The 22,709-nt window shown below is 43.4% G+C and overlaps 1 protein-coding gene and 1 long non-coding RNA gene across 7 annotated transcripts in view; one reads left to right on the forward strand and one right to left on the reverse strand.

The window, feature by feature from the left end:
- Nucleotides 1-22,709, forward strand: part of LMX1A (LIM homeobox transcription factor 1 alpha) — a 156,614-nt gene that overhangs the window by 120,333 nt on the left and 13,572 nt on the right. For all 4 annotated transcript variants that reach the window (XM_054526222.2, XM_024231029.3, XM_024231024.2 and 1 more), the window contains one exon: nucleotides 22,139-22,311. In XM_054526222.2, the coding sequence (XP_054382197.1) occupies nucleotides 22,139-22,311 (173 nt within the window). The remainder of the gene's footprint in view (nucleotides 1-22,138; nucleotides 22,312-22,709) is intronic.
- On the reverse strand, nucleotides 16,903-19,998 carry LOC129049004 (uncharacterized). 3 transcript variants are annotated; one of them, XR_008511709.1, is made up of 4 exons: nucleotides 19,813-19,997; nucleotides 18,532-18,803; nucleotides 17,447-17,664; nucleotides 16,903-17,347 (listed from the first exon to the last, which is right to left on the reverse strand). It is a non-coding gene; the product is annotated as an uncharacterized LOC129049004 (long non-coding RNA). The 3 variants fall into 3 exon arrangements; XR_008511710.1 differs by lacking the exon at nucleotides 18,532-18,803 and having other exon boundaries at nucleotides 19,813-19,998; XR_008511711.2 differs by lacking the exon at nucleotides 18,532-18,803 and having other exon boundaries at nucleotides 17,447-17,619; nucleotides 19,813-19,994.

Genomic DNA, 22,709 nt, shown 5'->3' on the forward strand with positions numbered 1-22,709 from the left:
GGTGGAGCGCAAAGTGCCTGAAGCCCCCCGCGCATTCGGCCCTCTCTTCAAAGGCCCCTTAGAAATGCAAGAGGCCAGGCGCAGAAACACACACGGACGGCAGTTTTATGAGAAAATGCAGATAAAGAGCCCGGCGGTAGGGCCATATGTTCCCCATAATCTCCAAAGCCGTCACTTCAATTAGAGTCTCCCCTGAGTTCTAATGCCCAATCCTGAGTAAACAAGCCGCTCTGAAAGAAGAACTCGGTTTCCAATTAAAAGTGTACTAACATTTCTCCTTCCTTTAATTCCCGCGGAGCAAAGCCCCGCGCGGGCGGAGGCGAGGCCGGGTCGCGGCGAGGTCGTCCCGGGTCCGCGCCGCCCCGCGCCGCCGCGCGTTCCCAGGTGACGTCAGGCGGGCCCGGGATTAGGGCCCACCCTGCGCTCCCCGCGCTGCGCCGCAGAGTTAATTAAAAGTAATGCCACGGTAAATCCAACGGCTCTCCGCTGGCGGAGCCGCGCCTTCGGGCCAGCCTGCGAGAGAGGGCTTTCCGAGGCAGGTGCTGGGGATTTATTTGTGTGTGAGTGTGAGTGTGTGTGAGTTTGTGTGTGTCCGCGCGAGCGCACGTGTGAGCTCTTGTGCTGAAAGGGAGAGTCCCCTGGATTTTTTGGAGACCGAGAGTGCCTTCCCTCTTTCGCTCATGCCTCCAGCCCTCCTCGCACATGCACTAGTGAAGAAACGCACAGACACCGTCGCTACCTGAACCCTGATTTCCTTTGGGCTGAGCTGACGCCTGGTTTGGTCCTAGCTCCCGGATCTTCTGGGTACTGTGCTACAGATACCATCGACTGCATCGCCCCCTACGCTCTAACTGTCTCTCCTTCATGCCCCAACCTTGAGAAACCTAAGGGCATAAATAAATGGTGGCGAGGTGATTTAAATATCAGGAAAGCAGCTGAACACCTCCTGGCATTCTTTAGGAGCTCTTTAGAGTGCTGAATCTGAACATTGCAGGCCCTTCGACCTCCACATTATGACATTCAAAAAACTTGGTTTCTATGGATGTTTGCTGTTCAGCAGGACTGGTTGAAAGTTGCCTGGTTTCAGATGGGAGAGTGATTGTTAGATTAACTTTCTGGCCTACTCTCTATACCATGAAAGAATCAAAGAATTGAAGCCATTATCTGAAAAATTCCAGAAACATCAATAAGCAGAAAATCCTCACTAGATCATTCAAATGCAAATGGTTTTCCTTCTTTCATGAATTATCTACCCAAGTAATTACTTTAGTTTTTAGTTTGGCCTTGGCGGTGAAGACCTCAGAGAATTAGTCTCACTAAGTCCATGGCTGTTTGTTTATTCCTTACTCTCTGATTGATGTTAACTAAATTAAATTGAGGCCAGTTCAGCAAACATTTTGAAAGCCTGTCTATATCTGTCAGACTCTGGGTTAGATACTAGTGATTACAAGAGGAATGGAAACCACCTCTCTTTTCCAGACCCCCAGGTTCCTCAGGGGATAAGAAACTCCTATAACAAAATAATTATAATAAAATAAAATATACATTAATATTATAGTAGAGATATAAAGTGCTATGAGATCATAGAGACTGGCACAATCATTCCTCTTGGGGTGTGTATATGTGTATTAGGGCAAAGGACTTGGGACTATTTGGAAAAGGTTTCACAATGGGTATGAAACTGTAACTAGGACTTGGCAGAGTAGGTAATTTGCAGGCGATGAAATGAAAATGAGTATGTTGTTAGAAAATGCAGCTTAGTCTGTACTGAGTTGCAGGGTAGGGTTGTATCCAGCCATGAGAGGAAGGGCTGGATTGTAGTGTTGCTCTGGAGCACTGAGATCCTGGTGTGAGTGAGCAGTAAGATTAATGCCAAAATGTGAAGGAGTTTGTATGTCTTATTTGAATATACTGTGATGGTTGTGGAAAGTCAGATCAGAAGTTTGTAAACAGGATTGTGATGTTATTCAGTCTGTTTTTTCGAAAGAGAAGTAGGGAGGATGGATTGGAGTTGGGGTAACATTGCAGGCAGGGAAAGTGGGCAGGAGACTATTGCAGTGTTCCAAGTGAGAGATGATGGTTTGAACCAAGGCAAACCTTAGAGAGGGGTTTCGGAGAATTTATTCATTCATTTATGCCTTCAATACTTAGTGAATCCCTACTAATGTGTCAGGCATCATTCTAAGTGCTGTGGCCACAATGATGAACAAAACAGGCAAAGCACCTGCCCATCAAGGAGCTTAAATTCTAGAACTTAAATGACTATGAAATACAGAAAGAGTGGTTGAAGTTGAGGATGACTGAGAGTTCTAAATGTTATGAACAGTGTTGTTAAAAGAAGAGATAGAATGTTCAGAAAAGAACCAGGGATCTAGATAAAATTCGGGTGGGACATGCTGAGTTTGAAGGTTTTTTTGGACCATGTGACTGTAGACGTTTGGTGGGCAGTTGAACACACAGATCTGGGATTTAAGGGGGAGGTCAGATGTGAATTTGGGAATCACAGAAAAGCTGAGAGTTTAAAACTGGGTAGTTTTTCTTTTTCTTTTCTTTGAGACGGCCTCGCTCTGTCACCCAGGCTAGAGTGCAGTGGCACAATCACTTCTCTCTGCAGTCTCAACCTCTTGGGCTCATGCGATCCTCTTGCCTCATACTCCTGAATAGCTTGGGACCACAGGTGTGTACCACCATGTCTGGTTAATTTTTAAATTTTTTGTAGATACTGGGTCTCCCTGTGTTGCCCAGGGTGGTCTTGAATTCCTAGGCTCAAGGAATCCACTCACCTTAGCCTTACATAGTGCTTGGATTATAGGCATGAGCCACCGTGCCCAGCCAAAACTGGGTAGTTTTAAACTAGTGTCTCCATGGATGCAATTGTCTGAGTCTTCATGGCTATGAGAAAACAAACTTGTGAAGCTTGGATGGGACAATATATATAAAGTGTTTATGGTGGGGGTTGTTGGGCACAAAGTAAGGGTGCAATAAAGGGAATTCATTATATACATAAGTATTGGGACTTCTGCTGGTCCGTTCAACATCCTATTCCTACACCACCTGAAGAGAGTTAGGAAATCCAAGAAGTGGAGACACTCCAAGGACATCTTCCTGACTCACCAAAGTGCCCTTTTCATATGGTTGGGAAGCCACATATTAGGCTGCTTGACAGTGATGCAATGAGTCACAGCTAGCTTTTCCTAATCTAACTGCTGGGGTGTGACCAGAGGGAATTTTGGTTCTTGAAGGAGGGACAAAGGACTCCAGACACAATCTCTGCCAAGTGGAATGTGCCAAAGGGAGTGTGACATTAGTTCTAGCACATTCCCCAAGAATTGGTTTGGATCTGTGTGTATGAAGCAGGCAGTTTATATCCAATTGTGTTTATTTTCTTCTTATAAGACCAGCTACAACATAAGAAGCTCCTCATCTTTGTAAAGTATGTGCTTTCCTGAAAGCAGACCAGGTAATGATTCCAGAAGCCTCTTCCTCTGAAAAAAAATATGGAAATGTTCACCTTCCTCTACTTCCCCCTTTGCCTAGTGTCTCATGGCTCTCCAGAATGCTGTAAGCCTACTCCATATTACATGTAAGGGAGATCCATTGAGCCCTGGTTTTCCCTTCAAGAGGCTGATAAAACCATGCACTGGCATTTTCTGGTGCTTTTGCAAAGTTTGAGAAAAGGAATGGAAAATGCTTCCTTCTCTTTGATGAACTCTGGGTCTCCAAGCCCAGACACAGTAACTTCCAAAGGGAAGGGCTTAGGACAGGGATGCAGATCTCCTTCGAAGTGGCAAGGTTCCCCTAAGCTTCTCCATACCCTGGGCTGGGGCCCTTTGCTGCTCCAGCACAGGGATGCATCCCCAGCCTTCCCTACTCTGTGGACCTTGAGGCTGGTTTCACAGAGCTAATCTCCAACCCGGTACTTCACTTTTTTTGACCCAAGCACCATGGCACATCCTTGTGGGACAGCAGAAAGAGGGTTTTCCCTTTTCTTGTCTGATAGAATGCTCTCAAGAGTACCTTGCCAGGTGCATAAGACACACTGGTTTCAGTCCCTGTTTACTCTCAATGCATTTGGATAGTCTGTATAGGCGAATTCCCAGGAATCGCAGATTTGTAATCATTAAGTTCCAAAAAGTTGAGATAAACTTGCCTGTGAGTGTTTTAAATGTTAGAATACTCAAATTATAAGCTTTAGAATTTAGATTTTTTTTTAGAATAGGTAAAAATAAAGGTCTGTTAAACGAGTTTACATCGGGGAGAAAGAGTTAGTCAGATAAAATAACAACAACTATAATTTTGCACCAAACACAGGTTCATGGGAACCAAGTTAACTAGAGTTCTCAATTAAGCAGACTATATAATTTAAAACTCTTTTCTAGTATAAAGAAAGAATTAATCAGAACATAAAGTTGCGAACATAACATTGGCTCACATCTGCAATCCCAGCTCTTTGGGTGGCCAAGGCTGGAAGGTCACTTGAAGCCAGGAGTTCCAGACCAGCCTGGGCAACAAAATATAAAATTAGCCTGGCATGGTGGTGCATGCAGGCTAATTAGTCTCAGCTACTCAGGAGGCTGAGGCTGTAGGATGGTTGAGCCTAGGAGTTCAAGGCTGCCATGAGCTATGATGGCACTACTGCACTCCAGCCTGGGTGATAGAGTTGTGACTCTGTCTCCAAAAATAAAAATAATAAAAAAAGAAACTAAGCCAGTTTCTAAGATTTATTTTAAACAACACCCTCGAAAAACTATTTTCCAGAGTTAGTCCTAATCAGCCCAATCTCTTATACTTTCTACATGAGCAGCTGTATAAAGCAATTGCTTTGTTAAGACAGTGCTTCTCATGACCCATCAAAAGACTGAGAACCATCACTTAAAAAATAAATAAATAAAAATAAATAAATAAATAAATAAAAATTTTAAAAAAACCTAATTATTTCTACAAGCTCTAGTTAGTGAACCAGGGAGGTGAAATAATTTACTTTAGGAAATGTTTTATTAACAAATGTTCAGAGTGTTAGTGCTCCACCCTCTGAGTTGAGTGCATGGAGTTAATGATCATATCCTATTCCTTGGACACTGGGCAAGAGTTCTCCAGTCAGCTCAGCAGGACCCTGAATTGGAACTGCTGGGGCCTTTCTCCTCTCGCCACCTGTGACAGACACTTGGAATGGGGAAGGAGCACTGGACCTGAGCCAAGAGACTTGAATCCCAGATTTGGGGGCTACTAAGTAGGCATATGATCTTGGATAAGCTCCTTTCCTTATCTGTGACTCAGTTTCCTATCTGAGGAAATGTGAATGTGAAATTGTTAGTCTACATGCTCTCCAAGTTTCTTTATTCTCAGACGCTGTGCTGTTTTCCAGCATGTTGCAGCGAGGGGCAGCTGGAGGGTAAGTCAGACATCCACATTCATGTAGAGATTTGTGAGCAATGTGGCAGGGCAGTGGAAACCTGTTGGTTCCACTTACCTCAGCCCAGAGTTAAAGTTATTGTCTAATATGTAGGGATGTTCCTGCCACCAGGCAAAATGAAACTTGAGAAGTTCATCAGAGAATATTAAGACACAGATTACTATCTAGATAGCAAACTGGGGGGTTTCCTTGGGCATTGCCTAAGTGACAGCTCCTAGAGCTATCCATGTTAAACCACTATAATAAAACTAAATTAGACAGAAATCGTTATGCAAAAAGAACATAAACTGAGAGATTTCTGTTCATCATCATAAACACCTTCTCAGAAGATTCCTGTTTTTGTCTGCCCAGGCTGCAATAACAAAATACCATAAACTGGGTGGCTTATAAACCACTGAAATTTATTTCTCAGAATTCTTGTCGCTGGAAGTTTGAGGTCAGGGTCCAAACACTGTTGGGTTCTGGAGAGAACCTTCTTCTGGGTTGCAGATTGCTGATTTTTCCTTGTATTCTCAAGTGGCAAAAAGAGAATGAGAATGCTCTCTGGAGTTCCTTTAAAAGGCCACTGAAAGCATTCACGAGGGTTCCCCCATTATGACCTAATGACCTCCAAAGGCCTAACTTTTTAAAACAATCACATTAGAGCTTAGGATTTCAACCTATGAATTTCAGAGGGACACAAACCTTCAGTCCATAACAGTCTTGGTCTGCATTTCCCAATGTAAGCATTATTGGCATTTTTGGTGAGGCAAGTTGCTATATTGCATCCATGGCCCCCCTCCACTAACAACCAGAGAAAAGAGCCCTCATATATTTACAGATATCCCTGAGAGACAAAAAAAAAAAAAAACACCAAAAACCAAAAAACAAAAAAAACCTCCTGTTTGAGAACCAGTGTTCAATTCAGTGATCGTAACCAGACAGCAGATTTGTTAATATTTTCTCCTTTCATTTGTAAACATAGATGATTGTGTTGAAAGGAATCTAAGACATCATTTATCACAACTCCCTCATTTCATAGCTGAGAAAATTGAGGTTAATTGCCTTGTTCAAGACCATGTTGTAGTAACTGGTAGAAGCAGGTTTAGTATCAGGCTTCCTCCCACCCACTGCGGGGCTCTTGTGCTGCCTCATTTGGTGTCATAAACATGGCCAAAGAGATAGTGGGGAACACGTGAAGGAGTTGGGACTAATAATAGAAGTGACGGGGGCCCATCTATAGCTTCCATTAATAAATGCTCTCCCCAAGGTCCTGAATCTTGGGGTTTTCTAGATGAGCAGTCTCTTAAGCAGTTTCTCTAGTTAAGAGGACTTGGGTACCTTAAGCAGAGCTGATGCTCTATTTCATGTTCTAAGACACTTCTTTTGGGGTTATGTTCTAATGTATCCAAAACTGAGATCTGATTCACAGTTGATGTGGTGGGAAGGTATTGTATCAAAGTTTAAATGGCCACATTTTTTTCATTTCTTGGTGGTCCATAAAATAATGACATATTTTATAAATTAAAGGCAGCTGATATTTGATGAAATCTGATAGATCACTTTCAGGACAGGCTGCAGAGATCATTTCTATTTTAACTATTCCTAGAGGTGATGCAACATGTGGAAAAACCTGTCTCTTTAATTGTTTGGTCTATATATGACACAGCAGTACAGAGAGTGGAGACAAATTGAAGAGCAGCTCTACAAGCGAGATAAGGTATCCAGTTCCTCTCTTTGGTCCCCGGAGTAAGTTTCCTTTAAAGTCCTTTCTGGCCTCTGGTTTTTGCATGTGGCCTCCTGGATCTGGCCATGGTGCTGACTGCTCGTGGAACTTTAGTACTAATTTCCAATGAATTCTGGACCTAAAGTCTAAATCCTGGGGTGAATGTTTGCCATGTCTTATTACCTAACTGCTTCTCTAGGATAAGCCTTACAAAGCTAGGTTCAAGGAAGATAACAAAGAAAGTGAGAAGATGATTTGAGCTAACTTAGTTTTCAATATGGCTAGTGAAATCAAGTGTATGGAGGTGCTTACCTGGCAAGTGAAGGGACTGTTGCCCAACCTGTGAAATCCTTTGTCACCCTGAAGAACTAAATCATCTAGGGGCCAGCCTGGGGAGAAGACACAACTGTTGACTTTTAGAACAGAGAGAGTTTAATACAGAGAAGTGATTAGATGGCTGATGAGATTGTTGAGATGCAAACAGACCAGGTGAGACAATCTACAAATTAGCAACAAAAGAAAGCTGCTACTAAGTGCTAGCTGAGGGACAGAGTGAGGAAATGATGTAACTGTTGCAGGCATCTGGTGGAAGCTGGAGCTGCAGTGGGCCTGTCAGGTATGAGCTGGCACCATGGAGGAACTGCAGCAGGTGCTATCTAAACTATAGCACCGTTCTCTCCAAAATAACATCCATCACTACTGACTTCTCCATCAGTCACTGTTTTCAATCTATGCTTATCACTTTTCACTGTTTAAATTTTATTTAGATTCTAAAATGACGTAGATCATGCTTTACTTCTTTGATATATCTTCTCCAAATAAAGGCAAGTTCCACAAGAGTAAGAGGTCCTGTCTGTTTTATTCACTACTGTATTCCCAGAACCTAGAATGACAGTTGCTACATTATGTGGAGTAAGTAAATGTTTGTCAAATGCGTGAATGAAGGAATCTCTTTAAATGATATTGTAATTATCTGCTTGTATGACTATTTCCCTAGCTTGTGACTAAAGTTTTCTTTTTCCATTTCCTTCCTTTTGTTTTAAAAAAACAAAAACCAAGACTTTTTGGTCTTTGCTCATATTAATAAGACCCTTTTGCATAGGGTATATAATATTACTTAGTTGTGATGAAAAATATCAATAATTTGAATTTCTTGAATGGATACTATGGTGCTCAGTACAGGAAGCTGAAATTTGGGGAAAATAAGTAATTTTTTCCCCAAACAGCCAGCATTGAATTCCGGGTTTCTTTGACTCAAAGCTCTAGACCACTCTTAACCATTTCCCTCTGTTGGCTCTGCATTGTGTGTGTGTATGTATGTATGTATGTATGTATGTGTTATTGAGACAGGGTCTCACTCTGTTGCCCAGGCTGCAGTGCAGTGGCTCAATCTTGGCTCACTGCAGCCTCCACTTCCTGGGTTCAGGTGATTCTCCCGCCTCAGCCACCCAAGTAACTGGGATTACAGGTGTGCGCCAACATACCTAGCTAATTTTTGTATTGTTTTTAGTAGAGATGGGGTTTCGCCATGTTTCCTAGGCTGGTCTCAAACTCCTGAGCTCAAGTGATCCACCCGCCTTGGCCTCCAAAAGTGCTGGGATTATAGGCGTGAGCCACTGTGCCTGGTTGGCTCTGTGTTTTAAAAACTGAAACACAAGGCTCTACTTTGTTAGCTCTGCTAACCCCTCCTTCACTGTCCATGCTCCTGTCTGCTCTCTTGTGCTAGAATATTTTTGCTTTGTCCTTTATTTTAAATTTTTTTAAATTTAAATCCATTCTCTTTCTGCAAGCCGTCTTGAGGAAGCCTGCCCTGATCCCCTGAGACCACATTAGATGCTCCTCCATTGTATTCCCTCAGCATCTTGTACTTTACCAAAACACTTCTTAGCCTGCCTGTAAAGGCCTGTTAATCTTTTTTCTCCTCCACCAGACTGTGGTGAAGGCAGGGACTCTGCCTTGTTCACAGATGTATATTAGGCACTTTGCACAACAAATATGTTTAGATGAATACGTGATGACGGAAGTATGAGGATCCTCTGCATACTAAAAAAATATTTATCCCTGAAGATAAAGCATCTATGTAACTAAGAACTCCTTCATTGGGAAAATAAAATTCAACCTTACAGAAGTTTAGTCTATGTACAACTTCTCAGATGCACATCCATTATATAGAGCAAGGCATTTGATACAAAAAAAGTAATGTCAGCTTAGAACCTGACAGCAAGGTTAAGCTCAGCACCTCTTTACCAGCTGCTGTCATAGCTCATCAGCCACCTATGATTCCCGAAGCTCAGCTGCACCCACAATGGCAAGTTTTTTCTTGTTTGCCATGCTTCCGTATAATCTCTTGCTCTAGCTCTCACTGGCACTGATGGAGGTGAAACAGCTGACTGTGAGGGAGGACTCATTGAAAGACTTGATCTAGGACACTGAGCTAAGCCCACACATTGGATGACATTTGTGCTTTGTGAGAGATGCATGACTTTGAATTCACCAGTGTTGCAAACAGAAGGGCTGTTCAGCATTTTGCCTCAGTCCAGGAATAGATGATAGGGAATAGAGGTGGAAGAGAGCACCATAAGCATGAAGGTAAAGGAGAGATGAATCATGATGCAGATTCCTTTCAGGGACTCGCTGCCTGCTTACCCACTTAGCTATCCATGGCTCTAGTGCTTAATAGCCATCACACTGATAGAGAGGAGAGAGGCTTGGCCTTGTGCTTGGTGGTGTACTTCCCAATGATGCACAACAAGGGCCAGCCCTGTGCCTGCCCATCTTAGGTTACGTTATACTTGTCCTCACCTTTTCCTCCAGTCATACCATTATTTTTAAAGAGGAAAAGATGGTTGTAAAAAAAGTTTCCTTTCTCCCACAATTATCAAAACTAGCAGGAATCACTCTGAAGAGCTGGTTGAAATAGTTGAAAAGGCATGAAGATTCTGCTGACTGAAAGTAAGAATGTGCTGTGATGGCTCGCATCTCTTCAGAAGCTCTTACCCAATCTCCTTGTGTGTGCCTGCAGGGGTGGGAGTGTAGGGGTGGTGAAAGAGAGAGGTAGAAACATTCTGGATCAGTGATTCTAAAGGTGTGGTTCCTGGACCAGCAGCAGCAGCAACATCACCTGGGAAATGGGTAGAAAGAGAAAGTCACGTACCCCATCCCAGACCCACTGAATCAGCAACTCGTGTTTTCACCAGCCCACCAGGTGATTTGGGGACATGCTCATTTTGAAAACCACTGCCCTAGAGTCCAGACTATAATTACAGCGATCTTAGGTTTGAAGTAACAATGTTTTTCCTCTAACCCCTGTTTCAACAATAAACTCTATCTTTTACAAGTAATGACAGTATTGAAGAGTTTTTAATGTTAGAAATTCAAGGCTAACTAATTACACAAAGTGTTTGTGATGGTACTGTCAGCAATGATTTCATCAACATTAAGATCATCTCGAGACACTCAATTTCACCTCAGGGAAATAACCATAAATAATTTCCGAATGGTTGTAGTAGAGTTCACTGCATACAATTATAATCAGTTTATAGCAATCTAGGGTAATCTTTCCTTGCAAACAATATTTATACTTTCCTCACTTAATCTTGTGTTCTCACCCATGACAAAGCATGGCTATGGGAAGGTCTGTCCAAAATTTCTCAGCTGGGAAGCCGCCCAGTCTGCCAGGGCTGAGGGCCTTCTGACCAAGTGCTCCCTCTTTCCCCCAAGCTGTCCTTGGAGACTATGTGTGGCAGTCACATGAGGACTGGCTGGATAACAAATTGCTGATTGTATGTGCTCCACAGTGCTGTCCACCTTCTCTGCCCTGTTTCCATTTTATTTTCTTCAGTCTCCCTAATTAGCATAATTTGGGGTTTCTCTTTTTCATGACCTCCTCTCCTGTCTTCCTACTGAAACATAACTGGATGGGTACTAATGAGAAGGTGGACTGTTGGTAGCATCAATATCAATGTGAAAGAGATTCAGATTGTAGTTCAAGGGAAATAAATTTCATCCCAGGTGAACCCTAACTATGGAGGTAGCTAATAATTTCTATAGTGACTAGAAGTTACTGGTTGGCACTGGTAAGTTGATTTGTGAAAAAATGGAAAGGCAGAACTCTACAGCACATTTGTTTGTGCAATGCATTGCTAGTGTGACCTTTGGCTTATTTCTCTTCCTTCTGTATTAACTGAAACACAAGCTATTCAACAGCTAATTATTAATCTCCTGAGCACTCAGTACGTTGTTGTGTTGTGGAGGATACAAAGATGATTTAGACTTGATCTCTGTTTTCTGGAAGCTTATTCTAATTATATAGAAGATACACAAAATTATAATGCTGATAAAAGTTAGCCGGCATTTGTTAATTTCTTACCATTAACTAGGTACCATAAACACTGTACCCCATAGTTCCTGTAACTATCTTGTTGGGTAGGTGCTTTCAACAACCCCATTTTATAGATGGGGCTGCCTAGAGTTAATGCAGAGGGAATTTTTGCTATATTAGTCTGTTCTTGCACTGCTATAAAGACATACCGGAGACTGTGAAATCTATAAAGAAAAGAGTTTTGATTGGCTCATGGTTCCAGAGGCTGTACAGGAAGCATGGAGGCATCTGCTTGGCTTCTGGGAAGGCCTCAGGAAACTTGCAATCATAGAAGAAGCAGAATGGGGATCCAGGCATCTTACATGGTGGAGAAGAAGCAAGAGAAAGAGGAGAGAGGTGCCACACACATTTAAGCAATCTGATCTCATGAGGACTCACTATCATCATGACAACACCAAGGGGGATGGTGTTAAACCATGAGAAACTGCCCTCATGATCCAGTCACTTCCCACTAGGCCCTGCCTTCAACATTGGGGATTACAATTCGACGAGATTTGGGTGGGGACACAGATCTAAACCATACCATTGGCCAAGGCCACTAGCTAGTAAATGACAGAGCAAAATATTTGAGTCCAAAGCATCTCTCTTAATCACTCTGTTATACTGCCTCCAGAAGTAGGTCAAAACAGAATCTTTATGTGGGTATAGTACACTAGTTTTTTTAAAAAAAGTTTGTACTTAGATATTATGATACTGTTTTCCACTAAAATGGTTGGAGAATAATGTAAGACAACATACAAAATTGTCTTCTTGTTTGAATATGCTTGAGTAACTAAAGTATTTGAGATAGATAAACACATGCTCTGGGTATTTGGAAAGGGAAGAAATTACCATGGACAGGAGCTGAGGGAGGCTGCAAAGAGCAGATAGATTTGGACCTCCCTGTTAGCACAGAACTGAATTTAAGAAGCCTTTCTCACTCCCGCAGTCATTCTTTATCCCATTGCTCTGTTTTCTTTTCTGTTTTTCTTTATTCACCATCTTCTACTAGAGGCAGGAAGGCAGAGGCTCTCTTGATCTTGTCCTTTCCTCCTTATTCTGGGTCTAAAAGAGTGGTTACACATAGTAGGCACACTGAAGCTGGAGTTGTTGAATGATGGAATTTTCCATATGAGGAGTTTGAGTTTCTTAGCCAGTGGGGATATGTGGTAAGTTCATGAACAGCCAAGAGTCATAATAAAAATATTTGAAATATCTTACACTTTTATTACAACTTTTTTCAAAGTGCATTTATCTACTGTGTCTGTACTGTGTTCATAACAATCCTATCAGGGTGGCTTGACAGGTCTTTATTCTTCTGATTTTACAAAGAGAAAAGTAGGGCTTAGAGAGGTTAGGCCATTTTTTTTTCTTGAAGTGTATAATAGTGTTTAGTGTATTTGGAGTTGTACAACCATCACAGTCAATTTTAGAGCATTTTTTATCACCCCCCCACCCCACCACCAAAAGAAACTCTGTATTCATTAGCAGTGAATCTCCATTTCCTCCCAAACCTCCTCCCAGTCCTAGGCAAGGTTAGGTAATTTGCCTTAGGTCACACAGCTGGTGAGTAGTGGAGGTAAGAACAAAGGCTAGGTATCTGACCCTGTTTTACCTTGCTCTTTCAGATAGCCTGTTAGTGGTTTATGGAACGGACTGGAGTCTGAAGGCATAGACCCGGCTGGGTATGGGCCTCCGCTTTCCTCTCCAAACCAGCAGAGGGCTTGGTCGGGAACCACCGTGTCTCAGCCAAGGGCTCAAGCAGTCTGATCAGCTGTGGTCATTCAGGCAACTTCTCTCTATGTTTAAGACCACAGTGAATTTGACCAATGAGGACTCACTTTTGCAATGAGAACATTTTGAGTGTTAGTCAACTTACCCCACCTTCCTAGCCACCTACAGGATTGTTGTCTTGGTCTTTTTCAATTTGGAGAGATAATTAACCCTTTGTCTTCCAACCCTTGCCTAGAAACAATTTAATTTTCTCAGATAATTTATCCTTCAAAAGACTAGTAATTAATATAGCAAAATTGGACTACTCCAAAGAGAGATGGTATTCGATCCACTTAAGTTACTTCCCAAATTAGGACAAACACACTCAAACCTTATTCATTTGAACCTAATACAATGTCATGCATATAATACTCCAAGCCTAGTGAACCATAGGGAAGCTGGATTAATGAGCTTTTATCTAGGCTGAGCTCTGAGCCCCAAACATCTGAATCAACTTGTTATGAGCTCTACAGTCTCCTTCTTGGAGGCTGGCCAAATCAAAACAAAACGAGTTATGGTTTCAGTTAGTATATTTACCCAGGCTTGATTTGAATACAGTGATGTTGGTGGGGAGGAATCTTCTGATGTTTCAGTTGCCAGTATTTGCAGTGTCTGACAAATCTATGTGTAGGTACATACAGTATACACCCGTGCTTATCAGTTTGGACTACATGTGGCCATGTTTTTGTTAGATAGGAGAGAGAAAGAGATGGAAAAATTCAGAGAGGGAATGATGGAGAGAGAGAGAAAACGTGTGTGTGTGCGTGTGTGTGTGTGTGTGTAGAGTGGAGACAGAGCTAAGGTAGGTGTTAGCTTAAGATCTATCCAAATGTGAAAAGGCCTGAAACTAATGCAAATCCACAGTAATTCTACCAATCAGTCCCAATACTGTCCTGTTTCCCTGAATACCTCCCAAGCACAAGGTCTCCCTTCATGAGCACCAGCCAGCTGAGGAAAGCAAAGGGAGAGGCATCCAGGCCGTGGCGGGCTGCCAGCACTCAGAGTGGAGACACACAGCTCCCCTTTGGGGCCTGCCTGGACGTCTGAGTTGGAGTGCCCTGCCTCTGACCTGCCCGGTCCCTCCCCCTGCCTGGCACAGAAACCCCCATCTGCAGTGGACATCTTTGAACAAAGGTGTCTTTCTTGGGACACTTTACCTATGGCCTGACTCTGGCGTGCAGCTTGGTTTCTGTCTGCTCTGCTCCTGGAGTGCTTAGTGCACTGTGCTTGGAGATTTTCCTTGCATTCGCCCTGGTGGGGATTGCAGTGGCAGGGCAGGATAGTTGGGGGGAGTGGTGGGGAGACGGGAGGGTCTGAGGAGATATGGGGATTTAAAATAAGCTCTGCCCCTTTTGTACTGAAAAGAATGGCTTTTCCAGCAGGAGCTCAGGGTCAACCTTTCACCCCCTCCAGAAAGCCTTCCCTTTCTTTCCTCACTCTTTAATAACAATAATGCTGCCTGCAGTTAGACAGCACCTGATATTTTGCAAGCACCACATATCCTTGGATCTTTACAACAACCCGTGAGGCAAATCAAGCAGGTAGGGAGAGATAGGGGTTGAAGAAAGAGCATCCCAGCTGTGTGTCCTTGGGCAAAAGATCACATTACTTTCTTCTTGGGCCTCAGTTTGCTCATCTGTAAAAAACTGATAACAAGGCATTTCCTGCCTCATAGGGTTGTGGTAGAAACAGCGAATGCAATTATAAAGTGATGCCGTGTCAAGTATTAGGTAAACATAAGGAATGTTTAATTCATCTCATAGATGAAGAAATTGCATCTCAGAGACATGAGGAATTTTATCCAAGGGCACACAGCTTAGTAGCAAAATTAGGACTAGGATCCAGTTCTCCTATTTTACGGCCAAAGTTACTTTCCACCACTCCACACACCTTCCCATAGAAAGGGTAATCTTTAGTGGTTATTAGTAATTAATGGGAGACAAAGCATTTGATTTTCCACACACTTGGCCCAAGGCATGTACAGGTGACTGTCAGTTGCTCACTATGTCTGATATGCTGGCTAAACAGCCTGTTCCTTTCCTCCCTGCAGGGGTGCCTCTGGGCCGGTCCTGGAAGTAGACAAGCCTTGTATGAAACCTGACCCTGCCACCTATGCCCTGTGTCTTTTGGGACAGGTTTCTGCACCTCTTTGAGGCTATGTTTATTCCTCGCTTAGGTGGAGTGTTCCAATAAGACCTTCCATGCCATGAAAGGCTGCCTGAGGCCCCAAAAGGCCCACACTTATCTCTGCACACACCTTCTCCCTTTCCTTCCTGTCCTTTGTAACACCTCTTTCCTCCCATTGGGCTTTCTAAATCCTCTCCTTCCTTACCTGGAAGCCTCCTTCATTCATTAACTACTTCTCTGGCTAATTGATACTCCTCTCTTCTAAATGCTCACACTTGTTTTTTTTTCAGTTTTTACTATGCCTGAAGAGCTTAAACACATACACTTTAATATACTTTATTATCTTTTACATGCCAACTCACTCTAATTCAGTTTTATGTTCCTTAAGAGCAAGGGGTTCTTTTTTATCCCCTCACGGTACTCGGAACGGTGCTGAATGTGTAGTGGAATGCCAGGAACATTCATATTTGAGGAGCCGCCATTCCACGTCAATGTCTTGTTTGCATGTCATTAGGTATTTTATGCCCTTGGCATAAAGTGCCCTCTCTCCCCTTTTCTCCCTGGCAACTCCTGGTCACCATTTGTGTCATTCCTTTTCAGCTCAGGTGACACCTGCACTGTGAACCCTTCCCTAGTCCCCTCTCTTAACTCCTCTGCACAGTTATTATTTTGGTGCTGGGTCTTTATCCTCCACTAATCACATATCTCTGTGAGAGCAGAGGCTGAATCTTCATCATCCCTGGATCCTAGGATTGTCCCTGTGCACTGCTCCACACATGAGCCCGTAATAAATGCTTGCTGAGTATAAGAGTAAATGAAAGAACTCCAAGTCAAATCTTTTACCAGAAACTGTTTTTGGTCTGAGTAGAAACTTCCTTGAAGAACTATGTGTCAGACAGTTTCAAAACAGTAGCTACATGGACTTTGCTTTTCTGGAGAACTGCACTTTTTGCATCTTGGATTTTAAATGCTGCTTTGAGTTCATTGCATTGAGAGTTGACCTCTGCTATTCTCAGGGAGAATGGAATTCTAGTCCTATAGTGCAGGGCAGTGACTGAAATAGCTTCCTATATATCCTGTCTTCATAAATTCCTCCCTTCTTTCTTTCCCTCCTCCCTCCACTCACAACAAATCCCAGACCCTTCCTCTACTCCCCCTGTCTAAAAGACATTTATGAGGCTCATCACTGGGGAAGCATCTGAGGCCCATTCCTGCCTCTCCCTGCCCTAGCATGAAGGTCTCTCATCCCCTCCCTCACCCTCGCCTCCTAGGCCAAGCTCAGATATCTCTTGCCCTGTTTATGGGCCGTTGGGATTTTTCCAACAACCTGAAATGAATCTCCGAGGCCCCACAGGTAGTGCAGCTCCGTCTCTGAGCCATAAACCATGGCTGGGTCTTTCATCTGCCATTGCTTATGTCATAAATGAGCGGGAGGAACAGCAAGGGGGAAAAACAGCCCTGAACCGTTCCAGATTTTTTTTTACAAGAAAGGGGAAAGAAAGGCCCTGAGAAACACGTTCAAACTTTGTGCCAAGCAAATTCATTTCACTCTGGTAGGCTGTGCATGGAGACTTAATCTCTGGACTTCCCCACTAGGAGTCAGATTTATGCTGCGTTTGTGTCTAAATGGCCTCCAGGGATGCTGACATTTGTTGTTGGAGAGCAGCGAGTGGTGTTCCTTTCATCTCCGCTGAGGGGTGTCAGCTTAAATTATGAGGGATCGCTCGGGCCTGCATCTGGGAGTGGGAGTCTCTGGCAAAGGAGAGGGGCCGCCTCTCCCTCCACTTCACTGCTCTGCTGTTTAAAGGTTTTTCTTCATCTTCTGCTCTCCAGTACTCCTCTTGGTTCTGGGGTCAGTCTCCTCGCTCTTTTAGAAATGTCCTTTCTCGTGAACAAATTGATCAGTGTAAATTTTAGGCACTGCATATTTTCATGGAGAAGCTGATATCCAAGTCAGGCAGGTCTGCCCCTGCCGAAAGAGAAAACAAAAGCCTCAGTGAGCACCCCAACAGCAGCTTGGAAACTCCCCAGGAGAGTCAGAGGGCACCACTATACCCATAATATTTACAACACAGTAGATGGAAGCTGGGTGATGGTTAGCCAGGGTCTGGATTCCTGTTGGCAGCTGGGTTGTGGCATCTGTCTGTACTTTGAGAGGTGCCAAAATGTTCCTCTGTTCCTCCATCTTCAGAATCTCTCTGGCTCAGATGTTCCAGGATGCCCAAAATTCCACATCGGTGACTGTTGGGTAGTGGCATTTCTTATTAAATGCATATATGTTATTGACTGTGGGAGAGAACACATCAAACCATGCTAACCACGAGCAGTGTTTCCTGCCTCCAGAGTCAGAGCTGGAAGAACGGGACACAGGATGTGTAAGTTTTGATGGAGAACAAGAGGTCAGGAGAGGTCTAGGGCAGGGGTCAGCAAACTATGGTATGCAGGCCAAATCTGGCCTGATGCCTGTTTTTGAAATACATTTTATTGGAACACAGCTGTGCCCATTCATATTGTCTGTGGTTGTTTCTGTGCTACAATTGCAGAGTTGAGTAGTTACAACAGAGACTGTGAGGCATGCAAAGGCTAAAATGTTAACTCTCTGGCATTTTATAGGAAATGTCTGTAGACTCCTGGTCTAGAGCATGAAGTGCTTCTTAGAAAGCAAAATGGAAGATGTAAAGGGATGAACAGAATGAGATATTGAGTAGCAGGAAGGAAGACTCAAAGAAAGAAAATGCACCACAAAAGCAACAGAAACACTCCAGAGACAAACTACCACTACTACTGCTACCGTTAACCCTGAGCAACATGGGTTTGAACTGTGCAGGTCCACTTATATGTGGATTTTTTTCCAACCAAATGCAGACAGTATTCAAGGGCTGTGAAACCCGCATATATGCACTGTGGGAGACCCACTTTTCCTGTAGCCAGGTTAGGCAGGACCAGCTGAGGGACTTGTGTATGCACAGGTTTGAGTATGCACTTGAGTATATGCGGGGTCCTGGAACCAATCCCTTGTCCCTTTCCCCTTCTCTTTTCCTCTTTTGAAAACAAATATATTTTTCTCTTTTCTTGCGGGGATGTGGAGAGAAGGAAGGAGCAGCCACCTGTGGTGCTCACCACCTCCCCCAAAAATAGGCCCCAACAGCTAACCTAGGAGGTGTTCTCCTCCCCTCTCTTCTCTGTTGGTTCATGATGGCACAGCAGTTCTTTGGGGGATGTACACGTGTCCCAGGCAAGGCTGAGTACAGCAACAGCAGTAGGAGGACCCCAGAAGGCCCTTAGCCATCCTGCCTCTGGGGCTCTGAACAAACTTCAAAAATTGCACTTTCCTTCTGCAACCAGCTCCAACTCTGCCTCCCTCTGTTGCTCTCCCTTCTCACAAGCACACAGGCACAGTCCTCAAAACCAGCTCTACCTGTTGGCTAGGGTCATATCGCAAAGAGAGAGAAATGAACACCTGTAGTGTAAAACCTTAACTGAGACCCCCCCGCCCCGATCTGAGACTGTAATTAACTGACAACACATGTCAGAACTAAGAATATGTCTTTTATGTTGAAATAATAATGATTATTATTGTGATTTATTAAATACCAATTATGTCTGGATGGTGCTAAACCCTTTACATATATCATCCCATTTAATTCCAACAACACTGTTACTTTCCCTGATGAGAAAATTAAGTCTTGAGAATGTGTTCAGAATCAAACACAGTAACTGGCAGAGCTAGAATTTAAGCCTGAGTTTATATAACGCTAAAGGCTGTGCTTGTAGATACGACGTCACATTGCTTTCCTGGATTGTGTCAATATAAATGAACCATTATCATTATTTTAGACTTTACATTTTCATTAGTTATGTTATTAATATACATTTGCATCAAACTATGTGAGGAATGACTGTAAAAGGATCAATGCAAGTACTGTTTTATTGAACAGACTGGTATGAGGCATGAGGTTTCTGGAGATAATACAACTGCATTTTAAAATATATTCTATACTGGGGATTTCCCAGCTCTGTTTCTGAGCCTGGCCTGCAGACTCAGCCTCTTTTCTTGCCTACCTTGAAGGAGATCTGCATGATCCCTGGGGTGGGGCATTAGCTCCATTTCCTCAGAAATGTCACTGAAGTCATCACTAGTGCTAGAGGAGCATTGTTTTTACCCCAGGGAGTCCACCACCAGAGAGAATTGCTGGCCTCACTAAACACCAAAGTTTGGGGTGCCTCTGAGCAGTAGGATCAATAGGGTCTAGCAAGGGCAAATCTGTGCAGTCAATGGCTTTCTTTTTTCTACCTTTTATCCTCCTGTGGGATCTTCTTATTTTCCTGAGGCTCTTAGTTCTTAAGTGCTTGTTTTTTCCTTGCCACTCTGAAAACCTTCTAGAAAGATTTTATAATCCCTTCACACCAAGGTTATGTCTGAGATCAGCTTACCACATCACCCCCTGGAAAACAGCAACCTCAGGCTTGAAGATGCCAGAGTAGCCAGCCACCCCTTGTCATGAGGATTCTTGCTTTAACTCTCTTCTTTAATCTTGTGGGGGGTTTTATTTGTACTATTGGGAGGGTTGAGGCAGAGGGAAAAGACACCCTTTTCATACCATCTATTAAGAGCCGCCTGAGTGCCAGGACTGTGTTAGTTGCTTTACACACAACAACCCTACTTCTGTGACACCCACTGTGTGGCATTATTGTTATTGGTATGTAGGTATGGAAACCAAGGCTCAGCAACATGACATAACTTGCACAGGGCCATACTTACAGCATGGGGTCAGAACTGGGATGGAAACCTAGGTCTGCCTGTATCAGTCCCTTTTCAATTATATTGAAAGGACCATGTCCTCAGGAACTCACAATTTAGTGTTCCCTTCATGTTCAATCTTGTATGTTCAAATGTTCGTGGAAGGAAGAAGCCATTATCCTTTCAGATTAAATAAGTTTTTTTGGCTCTGGCAGAGCCAAAAATGAGAACTCAGTGAATGTCTACATTAAAACAGCATATACCCATGGGCATCCTTCACAGAGGAGGACAGAAGGAAAGAAAAAGATGTGTAGCTCACACACAGTAAGTCCTTTCATCTTTGCTTTCTTGAAGTGGCCAGAAGGGACTGGCACAGCTGTGGGAAAGCCAGTGAGGCAAAGATGTTCACCAGAGAAAAGAGGGCAGTTGAGCTCTGTGAGAACCCAGAGAAAAATGAGGTTCTTGTTAGATCATTTAGGCATAGAATTGCCTATGGCTTTTATTATTATTATTTTGTTTTGGAGACAAGAGTCTTGCTCTGTCACCCAGGCTGGAGTACAGTGGTGTGATCTCAGCTCGCTGCTGCAACTTCCACCTGCCGTATTCAAGCGATTCTCCTGGATCAGCTTCCCGAGTAGCTGGGATTACAGGCACCCACCACCACATCCAGCTAATTTTTTGTATTTTTAGTAGAGATGGAGCTTTGCCCAGGATAATCTCAGACTCCTGAGCTCAGGAAATCCACCCGCCCTGGCCTCCCAAAGTGCTAGGATTATAGGCATGAGCCAGCACACCTGGCCTGCCTATGGCTTTTAATGCCAAAAGTAAAAAGAAGTCTCTCTTACACAGGTATGTCCCAGACCATAGAAGCACCTTCTCAGGAGTGTGATGTCTGTGGAATGTAAGAGGTAGCCTGGAAGAAAAAGTGACATATACTAGAGATTTTATTTCCTTTCAGAGTTAACCCTCATGTTCACTGCTTATAGAGTTGAAGTATTTCAAATAGTTAGACAATTACTTTAACAGTAGAGAGTTATTTACTTTACAGAAAAGCAATGTTGACTAGTTATCAGGGTTACTTGTCCATTCTGAGTTATCTGTACTGGCAGGTAATCTAATGCTTTTCTCTATGGTCTTTTTAACAATAATATTTTCTACCACTTGGCAGTAACTAGAGTTTCAGACATAGTGTCTAGGTCTAGTCTTGAAAAATGACGTCTAAGAAATAATATTAATCGTGAACAGTCAAGGTTCATTGGCATTTAGGGCACTCAGTGCCATATTAGTATAAACTCATTTAATCCTCACAGCAACCCCAATGAAGTAGATTCTCTCATATATCACTATTTTGCAGAAGAGTACATTTAGTTGTAGAGAGTTAAGTAACTTGCCTGTATTAGTCCATTTTCACACTGCCATAAAGACATACCAGAGACTGGGTAATTTATAAGGAAAAAAAGTTTAATTGACTCGCAGTTCTGCATGGCTGGGGAAGCCTCAGGGAGCTTTCAGTCATGGCAGAAAGTGAAGGGGAAGAAAGCAGGTCTTACATGGCAAAGCAGGAGAGAAAGAGTGTGAAAGAAGCCACACACTTTTAAACCATCAGATCATGTGAAAACTCACTCACTATCACAAGATCAGCATGGGGGAAACCGCCTCCATGATCCAATCACCTCCCACCATGTCCCTCCGTCAACACATGGAGATTACAATTCTGGGGACTCAGAGCCAAACCATATCATTGCCCAAGGCCACGCAACTAGTAAATGTGGAGCCAGGATATGATGCTATGATAAAGCCTGAGGTGTAATGGTGGACTTTCTGCTGCCTGTCTCTGGGTTTTAGAAGTATTTTTCTTAGCCTCTTCCTGGAAGCTTTCAAATCAATACCACGTAGGTTATTGCTCTCATACATAAAGCCATCCTGGAAATGTGGACCTGGAGGCCTTGCTATGGAATAACATACAGCTCCAGGAACTGGCTTTCAGGGACTCACAACATTGTCTTTTGCTTCTTTCAGGTAAAAGTGATGATGAAGAAAGTCTCTGCAAGTCAGCCCATGGGGCAGGGAAAGGAACAGCTGAGGAAGGCAAGGACCATAAGCGCCCCAAACGTCCAAGAACCATCTTGACAACTCAACAGAGGCGAGCATTCAAGGCCTCATTTGAAGTATCCTCCAAGCCCTGCAGGAAGGTATAGGAGGGAGCAGGGAGGAAAAGGAGCTGGGCCCCACTTCTCTGTGTGCACTCAGACCTCTCTGGGATCTCAGTGGGCATTGGGGGTCACAGTGGTGAGGAAGGCTGTTCAGACAGAGCCTGCACAGGTGGCTCAAGCCCGTTGGAGACTCCAGAGATCACTAAGCTGTGGCCAGGGTGTGATAGACTCTCCTCAAGCTTTCATGCATGCACATCAACTCCAAATGGCCCCTGTCACACCTTTCATTTCATGGAGCACAATGGGAACAGTAATAATGATAGGTGCCCATTGTGGTGTAGACCCAGATGCTATAAAGAAAAGAGCATAAAAACAGTGGCTTGCAGCACTCTTTTTTGAGTCTGGCTTTTTCCACTTGGTGTGGTGGTTTGGGGATT

Source organism: Pongo abelii, chromosome 1 (assembly GCF_028885655.2).
Source record: "Pongo abelii isolate AG06213 chromosome 1, NHGRI_mPonAbe1-v2.0_pri, whole genome shotgun sequence".
Lineage (NCBI taxonomy): Eukaryota > Metazoa > Chordata > Mammalia > Primates > Hominidae > Pongo > Pongo abelii.